The sequence below is a fragment of the Microtus ochrogaster genome, chromosome 7 (genome assembly GCF_000317375.1).
Source record: "Microtus ochrogaster isolate Prairie Vole_2 chromosome 7, MicOch1.0, whole genome shotgun sequence".
NCBI classification, from domain to species: Eukaryota; Metazoa; Chordata; class Mammalia; order Rodentia; family Cricetidae; genus Microtus; species Microtus ochrogaster.
The window spans coordinates 62,935,287-62,951,901 of record NC_022014.1 but is presented as its reverse complement, the minus strand read 5'-3'; the positions used below and the strand labels follow the sequence as shown (position 1 = coordinate 62,951,901).

Below are 16,615 nucleotides of genomic sequence, written 5' to 3'. Positions count from 1 at the left end.
CCTGCCTCTGCCTCCCGAGTGCTGGGATTAAAGGCGTGCGCCACCATCGCCCGGCTGACGGCACACATTTTTACAAGTTGTGACAGGATAAGAAAAGGTCTTCTGTATTTGTGACTAGCCTGGAACTTGCTATGTAGGCCAGGATAGCCTCTGAATCTCACTGATTCTCCTGCCTCTGCTTCCCCATGTGTTGGAAATGTAGGTAAGTGGTAGGGCACTTGCCTAGTATGTGATGCCTAGCACTGTCCCCTCCCTAGGTTTTCTTTCTATTGTGCTCCTGGTTTGGTACATATTGAGACGAGGTGATAATGTTTGTTGGGGTACTATATAAAAACATCACTGTGATGAACATAAGACCTTTAAGATTCAGAATTACTTTTCTATATCAATTTTCTGAACTTTAAAAATGTCTAATTGTATACGGTAGCATAGGACAAAAGAGGGTGTTGGATCCCCTGGAACTGGAATTACAGAAGACTGTGAGCTGCTCAATGTGGGTGCTGGGAACTGAACTCTGATCCTCTTCAAGGGCAACATACCTCACCATTTCAATTTTTATAAAGTCTTTACAAAATAATTTAACATCTGCATATTTGACTTTATAGAGGTTGGAAAATATATAAGGGAATAAATTAGGTTATAATTCCTTAAACCTTCATTACTGAATGAACCAAAACTTTACTAAGTTTTCAGTCCTTAACTATTCTGTCCTGAGGTCGTGAAAGTTTAATAAAAAGTATATACACTGCTACTGAGATCTAACCTTTCAGTATGACAAAATTGATTTTTGAAGGAACATGTTTGTGGGTCATATTTTGCTTTGACCTGGAAACAGTAATACTTCTAGGTCATGAAAAAGACAGTTCTACATATTTACAACTCGGGGAAGGAGCTGGGAGGTAGTAGATAAAATGCTTACTATGCAAGTAGGGAGTCTGATCGTCAGCACCCATATTTTTTAAAGGGAATTTAAAAAATAAAATCTAGGCATGGTGATGTGTGCTTATAATCCTAGTGCTTGGAGGAGAGGTGAGGGGAGAGGGCTGTCTTTTCAGCTCCTGGGTCCCAGTGAGAGACTAAAACAAGGTGGATGGTTTGGTTCCTAATGAACATTGGAGTAAATATGTATTATGCATAGACACACATAAGAAATTTGGGAGGGAAAGACCTGTGACAAATCTCTCCTAAGCTTGGCAGTGATGGTGTACGCCTTCAATTCCAGCACTCAGGAGGCAGAGAGACAAGAGGATCTCTGTGAGTTCAAGACCAGCCTGGTCTACAGAGCGAGCTCCAAGACAGGCTCCAAAACTAGAGAAACCCTCTCGAAAAACAAAACAATAACAATTCCTTCATTTTACCCTCATTGCTTTTGCATTCAACAGAACCTCTCAAGCTTTTGTGACTTATTACTGGGTGGGGGAAGGGATGTGATTGGCATTTATTGATCAGCATGGTTAAAGTGCTTCCACATTGGCCTGTGATTCTACTATATTTAAACCAATGTTCTAAGATGACTTTTGGGGGAGAATGGTTTTTCAGACAAGGTCTTATTCTGTAATCCAGGCTGATCTGGAACTTACTGTGTAGCCTAGGCTGGCCTCAAATTCAAGACTGAGCTTCCTCTTGATTTAGCCTTCCTCCCAAGTGCTAGAATTAAAGGCGTGACCCACCACACTGCCTTAAATAACTTTGTAAGGGAATGTTCCAAGCTATTTCCTTTCTCTGCAAGGATCTGTCAGAAAATATGGAAAGGACCTGTTTAATGTAACCAGATTGGTTGGTTCCCACCAAGCTGGTCTTAGCCTCTCACTTGGAACATATGTGTGCTAATAAGGTGAATATCCCAGACCTTACTACCATTCTGACACATTATAAATCTTGCCTATACAGCGGTTCAAAGAAAGTTTGACAGTGAAGGATAGCTTATAAACTCCATTTCATACTAAACTTTGCTTTGCAAATGTTTCTGTCCACCCCTCATCCTTGTTGAGGAACTTTGCCTGATCATAAAGAACTGAAATACTATGTTGACCAATTCCTGAGACCCAAGCAATATTTGCTTTCTTAGAGACAAGTGCTATGGTGTCCTTTTATCTTGCATGAAAAGATAAAGCCCTAGACTAGTCCTGTTGGGATTTTTATCAGTAGTCCTAGAAGACTGAGATATTTCAGAGGTGCTGTTTAAATGACAAAATCAGTTATCTTACCTGTGTAATTCCAAAGTGTCTCTCATGGTTTTATTAAAATCTGAATTATATTTGATATGAAGCATTAGTTTTAGAGTTCTGCTTTCAATTTGTTCTTTGACTATCTGAGGAATGCCTTTACTCTGTGACTTTTACAATGTGGTAAAAGCTGTTCTTTTTTTTTAATATTTATTTATTTATTTATTTATTATGTATACAATGTTCTGTCTGTGTGTATGTCTGCAGGCCAGAAGAGGGCACCAGACCTCATTACAGATGGTTGTGAGCCACCATGTGGTTGCTGGGAATTGAACTCAGGACCTTTGGAAGAGCAGGCAATGCTCTTAACCACTGAGCCATCTCTCCAGCCCAAGCTGTTCTTTTTTTAAAAGTCAGATTTTAAAAATACTTTAGTTTTGGGGTTGTCTTAAGATGAACAACTGTGCCCAGGTGGTAGTGGTGCATACCTTTAATCCCAGCATTCAGGAGGCAGAAGCAAGTGGATCTCTGTTAGTCTGAGGCCAGTCTGAGGCTACACAGAGAAACCCTGTCTTGAAAAGACAAAAAGTGAAAAACTGGGTAGGAATCCTACAACAAAAGGGTTGTCTCTTCATTTTTTTTTTTTAAAACAATGTCTCTATTTTAGGCTGATCTTGAACTGCCATCAATCCTCCTGCCTCACCTAAGCAGGTGCAGATTCCTGGCTATCAAGGTTTTTGTTTTGAGGCAGGGTCTCCTGTAGCTCAACCTGACTGATACAGAAATACAGTCTTGAATTCCTGATTCTCCTTCCTAAATTTCCCAAGTGCCAAGTGCTGGGATTAAAGAAGTGTATGTATGTACCACCACACCCATCCTAAAAGTGGTGTTTTTAGATTTTTGTTTTTTCCAGGATGGTTATACATATTTAGAGTTCCTGGCATAAAATATAGATACTGATAAATAATATAGTTTTCTTGTGTAGGTCTTGAGAAACTAGAATTACTCAAAATAATAGCTCAAGCAATGTATTTTTTAAGGCACTTAGTATGCAAGGTGCTACTATTCATAATACTGTAAAAGGAGCTTTAATTTCAGACCTTGATCATTTAGGAACATGGCTTCTTTACTAAATCATCCGAAACTAAAGCCAGGCTGATGAGTCATCCATTGCAGCAGTCCGTTCCGCGTAAAAGAATGACTCTGGATAGCAGAATTTGTTTTAGGGCTTATTAGGTTATCTGTTTTAAGGCAGGACCTAAAACCATGCCTTTCAGGTACAGTTTAGGAGACTTGGTTTCGAAGGTAGGGAACTGCCTTTCTCCTGTCTCTATGCGGCATCGATACTTAGATAGCATAATCTCATAATATACATCTTTCGTTACAAGTTATTGATCTTAAAAAGACATGCCAGTTTGGGGGCTGTTTTAGTTTTGTGGGACAGGGTCTTGCTAATGTGTGGGGGTTAAACATGTGTACCACAATACCCCCAGCACTGGGTAATAACTGATTATCATGCGGCCCTTTTCTCTTTGGGGAAAAAAAAGCACACTAACTTTTAAATTTAAGGTGTCTTTGCTGAGAGAAATCTGCTTAGTCATTTTAGCTGCTTTTAGTGTTTTTCCAATACTGTCTTTCATAATTAGGATGTGAGAAAGCTCAGGCCGGCAAGAAGGCAGTTCTATTAATAAGCAAAATAATTTGGGATATCACAATTTATTTTTCTTCTTCCTAAATGATTTCTGAAAACAACTGATTCTTGAAATTTCTATGTGTGATGACATAGCAGTCCTAGGACTCAATTGCTTTGGAGATTCTAAATATACTTAAAATTACAGGGTCTGTATGAAAATGCAAGGCACTTGTCAATAAATTAAATTGTGGTGATCTGTTCATGATGTAGTTCTTACAGCCCAAATTCTGAGACTGAAAATGCAATTCGACTTAGCTACTGGCATTTCTGCAATAAAACAGTAACTACCTTAGAATTTTAATTTAGAATTTGCCCACTAATAAAAAAGTACTTAAAGCCTCGTATTAAAATGGTCATTATCAAACACTGCACGACAGAGCCCATTCAAGTGCTTGTCTTAGTAAAATAAATTATGCAAACAGAGCATCCTACAATATGGTGGCAAGGTTGTTCTTCACAACCATCTCCGACTGCCCTCTTACTGGCCAGTTTCTTCTCTCAACAAGATTTGGGGGTGGGGTGGGGTGTTGGGAGAAACTAAAAGCAACTAAAATGACTAGGCAGATTTCTCTAAGCAAAACTGCTTACACGAAATTATTGTATACTCAGTAAGGACTTATGTTCTTTAGGGGAAAAGGGCAGGGAAAACAGTCTTCTCAAGAACTTTCAGAGGAATTAAAAAAAAAATACAAAGACGAAAGGCATTGAAGTCTATAAACCTTTCTTCCACTGGTGCTATTGTGAAACACTACATCTTAGAGTTTATCAAGGGCTGTCAGTCGCTAACGATGCTCCAGGTACCTTAACGCAGGGGGAAGACATGGTGCTCCGGTTTTGCAGTGCTTACACTGACAACACACACTGCTCCTACAGGCAACGTCCTCCTAACGCATGACAGTCAATCCCTCCGCTCCAAGAAAGCCCCAGAGGTCTCTTGCAGCAGCCCCCACCCCCATCTAAACAAGTCATCTGATGCGGCTGAGAGTCGCCAAGGCCGAGCTGAGCTCTACACGAGGCGGAACTAAATCCACCAAGATGTCCGCGGCAGCGCTCCCCGGGCCAGCCTGAGCCACGGCTCACATGGCCTTCAGTGTCCTTTGAGGTGGAACTCGGAGAGCCGGCCGGTTCTCCCCGCGTCAGAAGGGCGTGCGTCAGGGCAGGGAGGCTGGCGGGCCGGCGTGGTCCCCCTCCCTGAGGTGTCAGCAACCACCCACTGCGTGAAACCGGGCGGGGGAGGCCGCCCGAAGAGCGCTGCGGCGCGGCCGTTTTCCTGAGTCACCCCGGCGCCCACGCCGCGGCCTCCGCCTCAGGAACTCGCTCTCCTCACGCCCCGGCCGCCACGCCGGCAGGGGGCCCAACCGCCACCTCATTCCTAGAAGCCGCGGCCATTGCCTAGCCCTCGCCCTCCACTCTGGCAGCCGTCAACCGACCCTTCCCTACCCGCATCACGTGCACCGGGAAGTGCGTGGGTGGGTCCTACAGCGCCTGCGGAAATGACGTCGGTCGCCCCGAGTCGCATGATGTGGCAAAATGTTAAAAAAAAAAAAAAAAGGAGGGGGGAGGGGAGGAGGGAGCAACCGGAGCCTGGGGAAAGTGATGAGTCTAAAAAAAGTAGTCCCTGGCTTCCTCTGTTTCCCCGCTGTCGCTGCGGCGGAGAGCGCTCCGCGCACTGCGTCCCTGAATTCCTACGCCCGACCGCGGCGCGGCGCTCGTGGAAGGCTACATAAGGCGGAGGGGGTGAGGAGGCTGGGCGGAGTTCTGCCCCGGGATCCTTCCGCAGGGCTCAGCCGTTTCCGGAGTCTGCGCTGCTCCCGGTTCCGCCATTGCGGCTCTCCCGGCCCCTGGAGCCTCCGCCCCCGACCCAAGCTCTTTCGTCTGCCTGCCAGTTTCCTGCGTCCCCGGAGAGTATCCAGCTGAGTCCAGCCTCCCCCCTTCCCCTTCTCCTCCTCTCCCTTGGAGAGCCCGGGCAGGCTCTGCCCCGTAGCCCCAGTGACAGGAGGAGATCATATCCCCCGACAGCACCATGGCCCAGATTCTGCCAATTCGTTTTCAGGAGCATCTCCAGGTGTGTGTGGGTCGGGGCTGCTGAGGGCCTTTCCGAGGGTAGTCGGAAAGAAAAAACTGGTGGCCCGGCCCGAAAGGGAGCGAGGGGAGCGGAGGGGGGGGGGTTCGGTTTTGGCGTAGATGGAGGAAGGGATACTGTCTTAAAAGCTTAAAGGGTTAAGTGATATTAGACTACGATGGAAATGACGAATCGGAGTGCAAAGGGCGGCGGGGCCAGGCCTTACGTCTGACGGCCTCTTATTCTGCTTCCTGAATTGCAAGAACTGCGCATACTAGACTAGAACCCCTTCCCTTTTTACCCAGTTCATTCATTTGAGTTGGGGGGTAGGTGGGAGAGACTCTCGCACGTTTCTCCCGGAGCTTGAATTCTCTTTCACCCCGGGCCGATTCAAGGCTGTCACCTTCCCCTGGTCTAGTCCCATTTCCACATCGAGTCTGCACCCAGAAATTGTGTGGCGGGTGGCTTGGGGAGGAGCAGCCTTCTTCATCCTCCCTCTGCAGTTCACAACCGAGAAAGGCACCTTGGGGTTGGAGTAGCAGTGGCTTGTGTCTTGCCTTCCCCGAATTTATAAGGAACCCAAGGTCACTCACTGCGGGAACAGAAAGAAGATAGAATAGAGGGGCGGCTAGGGGCGGTGTCAGCCTCAGGGAGCATGGGGTCAAGGTCCCAAGGGGAACGCACACATTCTTCCTTTCTTGGTTTCTTCGTGGGGTGCTTTAGCTCTTAGCTTCACTTTGATTCTGTAAGGTAGGCAGTGCTATTTAGAGGCTATTTGTGGCCTTTTGGAATCTAGCAGGTAGTTGTGGGATTAGGGCAGGAGTATGTCTCAGAGGGCTGTGTGGAATTCGGCAGAGCCTGATAGTGCGTGCATACCTGCTCTGAGTCAGTACCAGACTAGTTGATCTGTAACTGACTTCTTTTCAGTAGGTTGGGGCGTCCTTCCCCCCACTGTGCCTTATCCTGGAGTCAGTACACCATTGTCTAGCCTGGCAGCATGCCAGCGGTTGGCCTAGACAGGTGACCATTGCAGGGCTTCGCTGAATTAAACTTCTTCAGAACTGCTGATTTTCCTGGTTCACTTGTCCTAACTCTTTAACATCATTATTTATTCATATTCAGTTATTTCGCCCAACTATCCCCATGAGGGAACCTGCTTTCAGCTCTGTCTTCTGAAGGGCTAATTTCTGAAAGAAGGTGCAGTGGTCTGGTAATAATAATAATAATAAATAATTGGCAATAAGATCACAATTATCCAAATGTCTAAAACATGACAATACTGATCAAGAAAGAAATTGTTGTCCTCAGTTCAAACTTGTTTGGGTTCCCTCTGTTAAAAATGAATATGAACAATTAGTGCCTTTGCACTGTTTCTGCATCCTAGTGAACAATGGTTTTGTACGCACTAAAGTACACCAGAAATAAATACTTTTCTGCAAACATGTTTATAAACTATATGCAAGAGAAACAAAGGCAGTTGCTAATCATTTCCCATGACAATGGTTTGCTCCTTGGTAAATCTTATTTGTTGATCGTTGGTTGAGTAATAGTTTTTCATTTCTATTATATGAGACAAGAATTGTTGAATGGTCCTACAGATTGGAATCCAAACTTGTCCTTATTTTTTTTTTTTTTTTTTCCGAGACAGGGTTTCTCTGTGGTTTTGGAGCCTGTCCTGGAACTAGCTCTGTAGACCAGGCTGGTCTCGACTCACAGAGATCCGCCTGCCTCTGCCTCCCGAGTGCTTGTCCTTAATTAAAATAAATTTGATGCAGGTGTGGCATGTGAGTAGCAGTTTCTGCAAATAGTTGCAACTGTTTCCTTCTAAAACGTGAAGATTTTGAATATTTATAAAATAGCTTTACAAGTATTCTTGAAGATCTCGGATGTTGATTTTTTTTTTTTGGTAGGACCTTGTTACACTTTAGTTTAGGCTTGGCTGGTAGGATTCCACTCCAGTAGGTAGTGGTCAATTGCACCAAAAGCCCTAATCATTGTTCTCTTCCAAGATGATGCATCTCCTGACCTCAGGTGTTTATCCCCTCTTGAACACGTCATTGTAAGGGTTATTCAGCCATCTTCCTCTGCCGCTCTGCTTAGCAGAGAACAGTTTTCTAAAACACACAGGAGAGCTGGAAATGAGGAACTAGGGAGCGTCGAGTTAACTTGTGAAACTTAAAAGTTTAAGCTTTTAAGATGCTGTAAATAAAAACTTGCTCTTAACCCGGACAGTAGTGGCGCATCCTAGCACTCGGGAGGCAGAGGCAGGCGGATCTCTGAGTTTGAGGCCAGCCTGCTCTACAAGAGCTAGTTCCAGGACAGGCTCTAAAACTACAGCGAAACCCTGTCTCAAAAAAACAAAACAAAACTTGCTCTTTATTTTCATGAAGATGTATCATCAAGGCTTGGAACATCAATCACATCATATCACATTATATAAATGTAAATATTTTATGTGATGAAGGAGTTTTTGTCAGAGTTGCAGATTCTGAAGAAATTGTAGGCTGCAGAATTCACTAAATTTGCCAGCCATCAAAACCCTGTGTCAAAATACAAAACAATAACAAAACCCCACTGCCTGAAATTCTCAATTCTTGGCATATTAAACATCTTTGTGATTGGCACATTCTGTTTTACTTTTAGTGTTTGTTTACAAATCTCCCTATTCTGTTCTCCCTTTGATTCATACATGCAGGCGTGCAGTATGTTGCTGAGTTGAATAGTAGGATTCTTGCTAAGGTTTTGGTTTTCAAAGAGAAAGCAGGGTTTTGCTGGGATGAAGTAAATGCTTAGACGGACTAGGAGAGCACATAGCCTGGAATTAGTCTACCATGGAAAGAGTTTCTCAACTAAAGACAGATTTTTTTTAAAAAAAAAATTTTTTAAGTGTTAGCTTACTCAGCTTTAAGGAGTTTAGCTAATTTTAATGAAAATACTTGTGGTCGGATTGGGGAATACTTTAAGGTATGTAAAACTATAGTTTTCATTTTAATGCGGTGAAATTTGTAGTGTTAGGAACTTGGTAGTTTGCTGTTGGAACAATTGTTTCTGATCATAGCTGGGATTTCTATCTTTAGGGACATGGTGATAAATGAGGACCAGAGAGTGACGAGAACAGCAGATTCTTGACCGTCCCTTTTGTGTTGTTAGGCACTTTTCTGCCCTTGCTCAGTCCTTGGCCCTTTCTCTTACTGACAATGAAGGAGGACTGAGGTAGTGTTCCGGACCATAGTCAGAATGGGACCTATACCTGGGAGTTCTAAAACAGTACTTTGAAGCATGGAATGATTTTTTTTTCCTTCCCTTTCTTGCTCCCCTCCATCCCTCTCCTTTTTTTGAGACTGGGTCTTACTGCATAGCACAGTCTAGTCTGGAACTCACTACGCTTACCAGGCTGGCCTTGAACTCTGCAATCTGCTTGCTTCTGGCTCCAGAGTGCTGGGATTACAGCACATACCAGCACACCTGGCCATAAACCATGTTTTTTTTTTTTTTTTTTTTTTTTTTTTCGAGACAGGGTTTCTCTGTGGTTTTGGAGCCTGTCCTGGAACTAGCTCTGTAGACCAGGCTGGTCTCGAACTCACAGAGATCCGCCTGCCTCTGCCTCCCAAGTGCTGGGATTAAAGGCGTGTGCCACCACCGCCCGGCTAAACCATGTATTTTTTTTTAAATATTTATTTATTTATTATGTATACAATATTCTGTCTGTGTGTATATCTGTAGGTCAGAAGAGGGCACCAGACCTCATTACAGACGGTTGTGAGCCACCATGTGGTTGCTGGGAATTGAACTCAGGACCTTTGGAAGAGCAGGCAATGCTCTTAAACCACTGAGCCATTTCTCCAGCCCCTAAACCATGTATTTTTGAGACAGTATCTTGCTAATTTGCTCAGGGTGTCTTTAGACTCAAGCCTCCTCAGTGTTGGAGTTCTAGGCCTGCCACCATGCACTGCTGAAGTGATTGCCTTTAAGAGATGCCACGCAGGGACTGGAGAGATGCCCAGTGATTGTTACTCTGAGAGCACCTGGGTTTGGCTCCTCACACGCAAATGATAGCCCACAGTCATCTGTAACTCCAATTCCAGGAGCTCTTCTGACCTCCAAGGACAGTACGCATATACAGGCAAAATGCTCCTGCGAATAAAATAAATAAATCTTAACTTTTAAAAAAGAGAGCAAGAAGCTCCACAGATTTCCTACTGCTGCTGTTTCCTGTTGGACTTTGATCTTAGCTCTTTAAACTTACCTGTTTAAAGTGTGATCAGTGATGTGATAACAGTGAACAAAGGAGGGCTCAGGCTGGTGAAACAAGTGCTGACTACCAGAAAAAGTGAGCCACTTTGCTTTACACTGTGGTGGCCATATTAAAACTAAACATAGAGATGGAATTTATGTTTTATTTAACTCATTGCACTGAAAATACTATTTTATCATGTAATCAGTATAAATTTGCTATCATTGTATTTTACTATTTTTGAACATTTTGGTTTACTTTAAAATTTTATTCAAAATGGGTCTTACTATGTAGCCCTAAGTGGCCTGGAACTCAAACTCAAAGAGATCCACCTACCTCTGATTCCCTAGTTCTGGGACTCCAAAGGCGTACACCACCATGTCCAACTTACTTGATGTTCTAATAGTTGATTCAGTCATCAACTACTAGTTATTTGATTCAAACTAATGTAAAATGAATCACAGTATCCAAGTTTCAAGAGCTCAGTGTGAAGTGTTGTTTATGGCCATGGATTTGAATAATTAATACAGATTGCATCTTGGGTTCTTGTTTCATTTGTAACTATGGGCGCTGTCTCTGTGTAGATCTTTTGTATCTGAACATTTGATATATAGAATTTAATTTTTTTTTTTCCGAGACAGGGTTTCGGAAATAGCCCTAGCTGTCCTGGAACTAGCTCTTGTAGACCAGGCTGGTCTCAAATTCATTAAGATCCACTTACTTCTGCCCGGCTTAATACAACGTTTTTAAGAATTAGTGATCTGGCCGTGGGTGGTGATGCACGCCTTTAATCCCAGCACTCAGGAGGAAGAGGCAGGTGGATCTCTGTGAGTTCGAGGCTAGCCTGGTCTACAATAGTTAGTTCCAGGACAGGCTCCAAAGTTACAGAGAAACCCTGTCTCGAAAAACAAAAAAACAAACAAACAAAAAAAGAATTAGTGATCTGAAATTATGTCTCCCTCCAAATCTGTGAGTTTTCATTGTGTGACTTTGGTATAGTTTTTTTTTTTTTTTTTTTGAAGAGGACACCAGACCTCATTACAGATGGTTGAGAGCTACCATGTGGTTGCTGGGAATCAAACTCGGGTCCTTTGGAAGAGCACACAATGCTTTTAATCATTAAGCCATCTCTCCAGCCCTTTGGTATAGTTTTTAATTGTTGTTCATAGGGCAGATACTTTTCAGAAATATCAGTAACCACATCTAATAACAGATATGGGCTGGGCGGTGGTGATGCACACTTTTAACCCCAGCACTTAGAAGGCAGAGGCAGGCAGATCTCTGTGAGTTCAAGAGCAGCCTGGTCTACAAGAGCTAGTTCTAGGACAGGCTCCAAAGCTACAGAGAAACCCTGTCTCGAAAAACCACACAAACACACACACACACACACACACACGAATACTAGCCAGGCCTTTATTAGTGTACATCCCCCCCCTTTGAGGCAGTATCTCACTGTAGACCAGGCAAGCTCAGAGATTGCTAAAATTGTATAGTTGCTATACATTTAGAGTGAGAGCAGCCTGTGCCCACTGCACCCTACTCTTTTGCTGTTTGGTTTTGGGGTTTTATTTTGGGGGGGGGGGGATAGGGTTTATCTTAGCTATGTAGTCAAGAAGGCTGGTCTCAAGCTCATGGTCTTAGTGGTAATGGTGAAGTGAATATAGACTGAAGTGGGAACTATGTTCATAGTTGGTAGTCCTTTATACTAGAATGAATTCCTTTTACATATATGCCATGCTAACACTACATGAAGTCAGTTATCTTATAAGCCAGTGGCAATCATACCTCTTGGTGTCTACCAAATCAGTTCATCAACTCTAATGTTATTAACTTGTAGGGATGGCCAAAAGCTTGGATAATTGCCCTCAGATTTGAGCTACAAAATCATTCTCCATTGACTTTTACCATTACTTAAATACCTACTATGTACTTACTAAAAACTTACTAAATGTTTTATTCTATGGATAGATGAGATTACCCTTACTTTATAGATAGGAAAGCTGAAGTTACAGCAGTAAACTTACAGGGCCACACAGATAGTGATTAGATTTTAATATTTATATTTTCAGTTTGGCAAAGTGTTTTTTTCAATGAATAGTCTATATAGTTTGAACTGCAAAATATTTCACTGTTAGGTTCGTGAAGTGGCTCAACTGGTAAAGGCAATTGGCTGTGCAAGTCTAGCCACCTGGATTCAACCACTTGAACCCACTGCATTGACTTCACAAACTGTATATCTGACTGAATGCACAAAGTTTTCCTTTGACCTCTCCATACATATTATTTCATGCTTTTGCATGCACATACACACATCATGCACACGTATACCATAATAAAATTTAAAAAATATGTTACTATTGCTTGTTTTACTGAGGTGTTCTTTAATTCATACATTTCGTAGTGTTTTTTTTTCATGCATTTGAGTGTTTTGTCTGTGTGTAGGTATGTGTACCACATTGTGTGCAATGCTCACAGAGGCAAGAAGAGGGCTTTGGGTCCCCTGGATCTGGAGTACAGAAATTGAAAGTTACACTTTAGATGCTGGGAATTGAACTCAGGTCATTTGGAGGAATAGCTAGTGCTTCCTTTTGTTTTATTTATCCATTTATTCATTTATTTATTTATTTATTTATTATGTACACAGTGTTCAGCCTCCATGTATGCCCTCAGGCCATAAGGGGGCACCAGATCTCATTACAGATGGTTGTGAGCCACCATGTGGTTGCTGGGAATCGAACTCAGGACCTCTGGAAGAGCAGTCAGTGCTCTTAACCTCTGAGCCATCTCTCCAGCCCCCTAGCTAGTGCTTAATGTGGAACTGTTTCTCCAGCCCCAGCAGTTTTAGTTTCGATGGTTTTGTTTTGAAGATAGTCTTTCTTCTTATGTAGACTAAGTGTCCTTGAGTTCTTTGTCCTCTTACCTTAGCCTCCTAAGGGCTAGAATTACAGGCATGTGTTGCCATGTCTGGGGGCATAATAGCTTTTATGTGAGCCAATATTTTTTTCTCTTTGCTTTAATTATTTAAATGATACTCTAAGTTCTCAGATAAAATATCCAGAATATATTAGGATCAAGTTAACTTGTATCCTCATTAGGTAGAAGTTTTTGTGACTTTACTGTTGCCTTTTCCTTAGTGACAAGAGTGAGTGTGTTCCATTCAGAACCCACTGTTGTCTATATCACTGTACCTGTTTTGGGGTTTATACTAATGCAAAACTTGAATTGGAAGACCTTGTTGTACTTGAGGATCAGGGAGGGAAGAGTAGAGTATGCTTGCTCAGCTTGAGTATCATAGGAATAGGGATAGGAACAAAAATGGTTGCAGATCTGTAGGGTTGTGCTTTGGAGGCAGCTATGTTAGTACTTTCTGTTATGACTTAATAGGTAAGTTGTTTTTGTTCATTTGTTTATTTGCTTGCTTTTAAGTTAGGTAAAGTAGGCTTTCTTTTCCTGTTATTTCTGCAAGAATAGGAACAAAACTCATTAAAACCACATTTCGACATACTTGAAACTTTAAACTGCAGTGTACAGTTCTGGAAAATGCCATTCTGGGTTTTATTTGATTGTGTCAGGATTTTAGCTTGTCCCAACTTCCTCATTTATTAGCATACTGCTCAGCAACTGTGAAGTTAGACTGTAGTATAGGTTGTGTGTATGATATAATACTCAAACCTTGTAGATATTAATCCTTCTCACCTGTCTTGGAGAAGTGTCCTCTTATCTACTCAAGGTACACATGCATGGCATGTTGAAAGAGAAAACTACAGTCTGCTCAGTTATTGAAGCCAAGATCTTGAAGTTTTGCCAGAATGTTTCCCGTTTTCTATACCTAGGCCATTTCTGGAGTAGGGAAGGGAAGAACCCAATGTTGATGCACACTAGAGGGTCTTAGAGATGACAGTGTTTTGATGATCTTCATCTACGGAAACTGGAATCATAGTAGATGAAAAGTAGGAGTTGGTTAACAGTTGACAGTTGCTTTCATTTATTTCTGATCAGCTGGCTCATCTGAGAAACCACCAAAGACTACACATGCTCAACTTGTAGAATTTATGAATATATAGGCTTATAGAAGTTTGAATGGATCTTAGTTTGAGGATGAGGAATTAGGTGAAAAGAAACCTGTAAGGGGTACATGGTCTATAAAACCCATCTCTTTCCCTGCTCTGCAAGTTTATATTTGGGCATATCAAAATGTAGACAAGATGGATTTGTGTTTGTTTGGTTTTTGTGTTGGGGGGGGTAGGGGGAGTGGAGTTTGAGATAGGGTTTCTCTACATAGCCTTGGTTGTCTTCTAAATTCATAGAGATCCCCTGCCTTTGTTTCCTGAGTGCTAGGATTTAAGGTGTGTGCCACCACCACTTGGCTGTTTGTTTGACTTTTAACCTTAAAACATCTTTTGGGAAAGGATTGCTTTAAGAGTCTTCCTGAGGGCCTGCAAGTTGGCTCAGCAAGAAAAAGTGCTTGCTGTGGAAATCTGATGACTCACTAGTCCCTGGAACTCATAGTGGAAGGGGAGAACCAGTTCCAGAGAGTTGCTCTCTGATTTCCACACAGGTGTCATGGCACACAGACACACACTCAACCCATGCGCTATTGTAGCTGTAAGTTAGAGTTTATAGTAAAAGGGCCTTGCTGAGCCTGATATGGTAGCAAGAGGAATGGTCCAAGTTGAGACCAGCTTACCTTGTATATTGAGTACCAAGCCAACCATGATTATATATATATATATAGCAAGACTCTGTTTGGAAAAACAGAACTCTGCATGTTATTAAGCCTCTCACAGTTACTTATTTGAACACCAAAACATTATTTGACAGAAACTACCATGTGCCTGAAATCACCCGTATTTGAATAAGGCTACTTTATATATCTTACAATTCCTTCTTCTTTATGTGTTCTCACAATTGGAAATGTTGGATGTCACAACATCTTAACTACTCCCTGATAACTTGTATCCTAAGACAAATGGGAAGGAATTCCTGATAGGCACATGGAAATTTGAAGCATGTCTAAAAGTTTTGTGGTTGTACCATAATAAATTTAATAAACATTATTAATAGATAATATGTATTATATATTATACATTTATATATATAGAGAGAGCTCAGATGATTGTGAACCACCATACAAATGCTGAGTTTCAAACCTGGGTCCTCTGGAAGAGCAGCCAGTGCTTTTAACCACTGAGAAATTTCTCCAATGCAACCATAATGGATTTTTTTGTTTGTTTTTATTTTTCGAGACAGGGTTTTTCTGTAGCTTTGGTGCCTGTCCCGGAACTCACTCTGTAGACCAGGCTGGCCTCAAACTCACAGAGATCTGCCTACCTCTGCCTCTTGAGTGCTGGGATTAAAGGCATGCGCCACCACAGCTTGGTGCTACCATAATGGATTTTAAAAAGCACTTTGGGATAGAGATGATTTTCTGGTACTAATAAAGGCACTGATATTAAAAAAATGCTTATGAAAATAGTGTCTGTTGATTTTTGTTGCTATTACAGAATACACACAAGAACATGTAATTTATAAAGACTAGAAATTTATTTGGCTTATGATTCTGGGAGGTGACAAGTGCAAGAACATTGATTTGCATTTGGTAAGGGCCTAGTTACAGAAGACATCATGTGGCAAGAGGAGAGTAACTTGATTTGGACTTGTCTCTTATAGAGCAATGTCACCTCATCTAATCTTTGTTACATTCTGTGTTATTTTTTGTGTAGCTGTGACCAAGATATCTGTGAACGTGACCTGAAGGTAGAAATGGGTTTTGGGGTTCAGTCTATGGTTGTTTGGGTATATATTCTTGGGCAGATAAATGATGGCAGTAGGTGTCTACTCCTCATGGTTGAGTGAAGGGGCTCTTAATGTCATGACTGCTAGAAGCAGATGCTATCCCTCTCACTTCTCCAGAATTCCAACATAAAGCTGCCAAGGAACTGAGGATCAAGTAACTGAACATGTGAGCTTGTAGGAGGCATTTCATATCAAAACCATAATACCCCCAAAGGCCCACCATTACAACAATATGATTTATATATGATTTGGGTTTTAGTTTCCTGTTTGTAAACTTTGTGGGGGAATACATAACAAAGTTAAAGTTTCTGAAATGTGATGTGTAAAAATCTACATGAGAAGTAGAAAAAGACAAGCTCTCCTGAGTAAATTGGGAACATGGGGACCCTGGGAGAGGGTTGAAGAGGAAGGGAGAGGCAGGGAGGGGAGCAGAGAAAAATGTAGAGCTCAATAAAAATCAATAAAAAATATTTTTTTAAGTTACTACTTTTTTTTTTAATAAGTAGGGGATAGGTTCAGGGTACCCATGCGATCAGAAGAGGCCCCCGAAGCTGGAGGTAGAGGTACTAGTTGTGAACCGCCCAACATGGGTGCTGGGAACTATCTCTGGTCCCCCGGAGGAGCAGGAATGCTCGTCTTCTGCACCATTTCTCCTACACAGGTTT

The 16,615-nt window shown here is 42.2% G+C and overlaps 1 protein-coding gene across 2 annotated transcripts in view; it reads left to right on the top strand.

Annotated features, from left to right (window-relative positions):
• Positions 1–5,603: 5,603 nt before the first annotated feature.
• Cltc (clathrin heavy chain) overlaps positions 5,604–16,615 on the top strand; it is a 62,217-nt gene continuing 51,205 nt past the window's right edge. For both annotated transcript variants that reach the window (XM_005350468.2, XM_005350467.3), the window contains exon 1: positions 5,604–5,923. In XM_005350468.2, the coding sequence (XP_005350525.1) occupies positions 5,882–5,923 (42 nt within the window). In that variant the 5' untranslated portion in view covers positions 5,604–5,881. The remainder of the gene's footprint in view (positions 5,924–16,615) is intronic.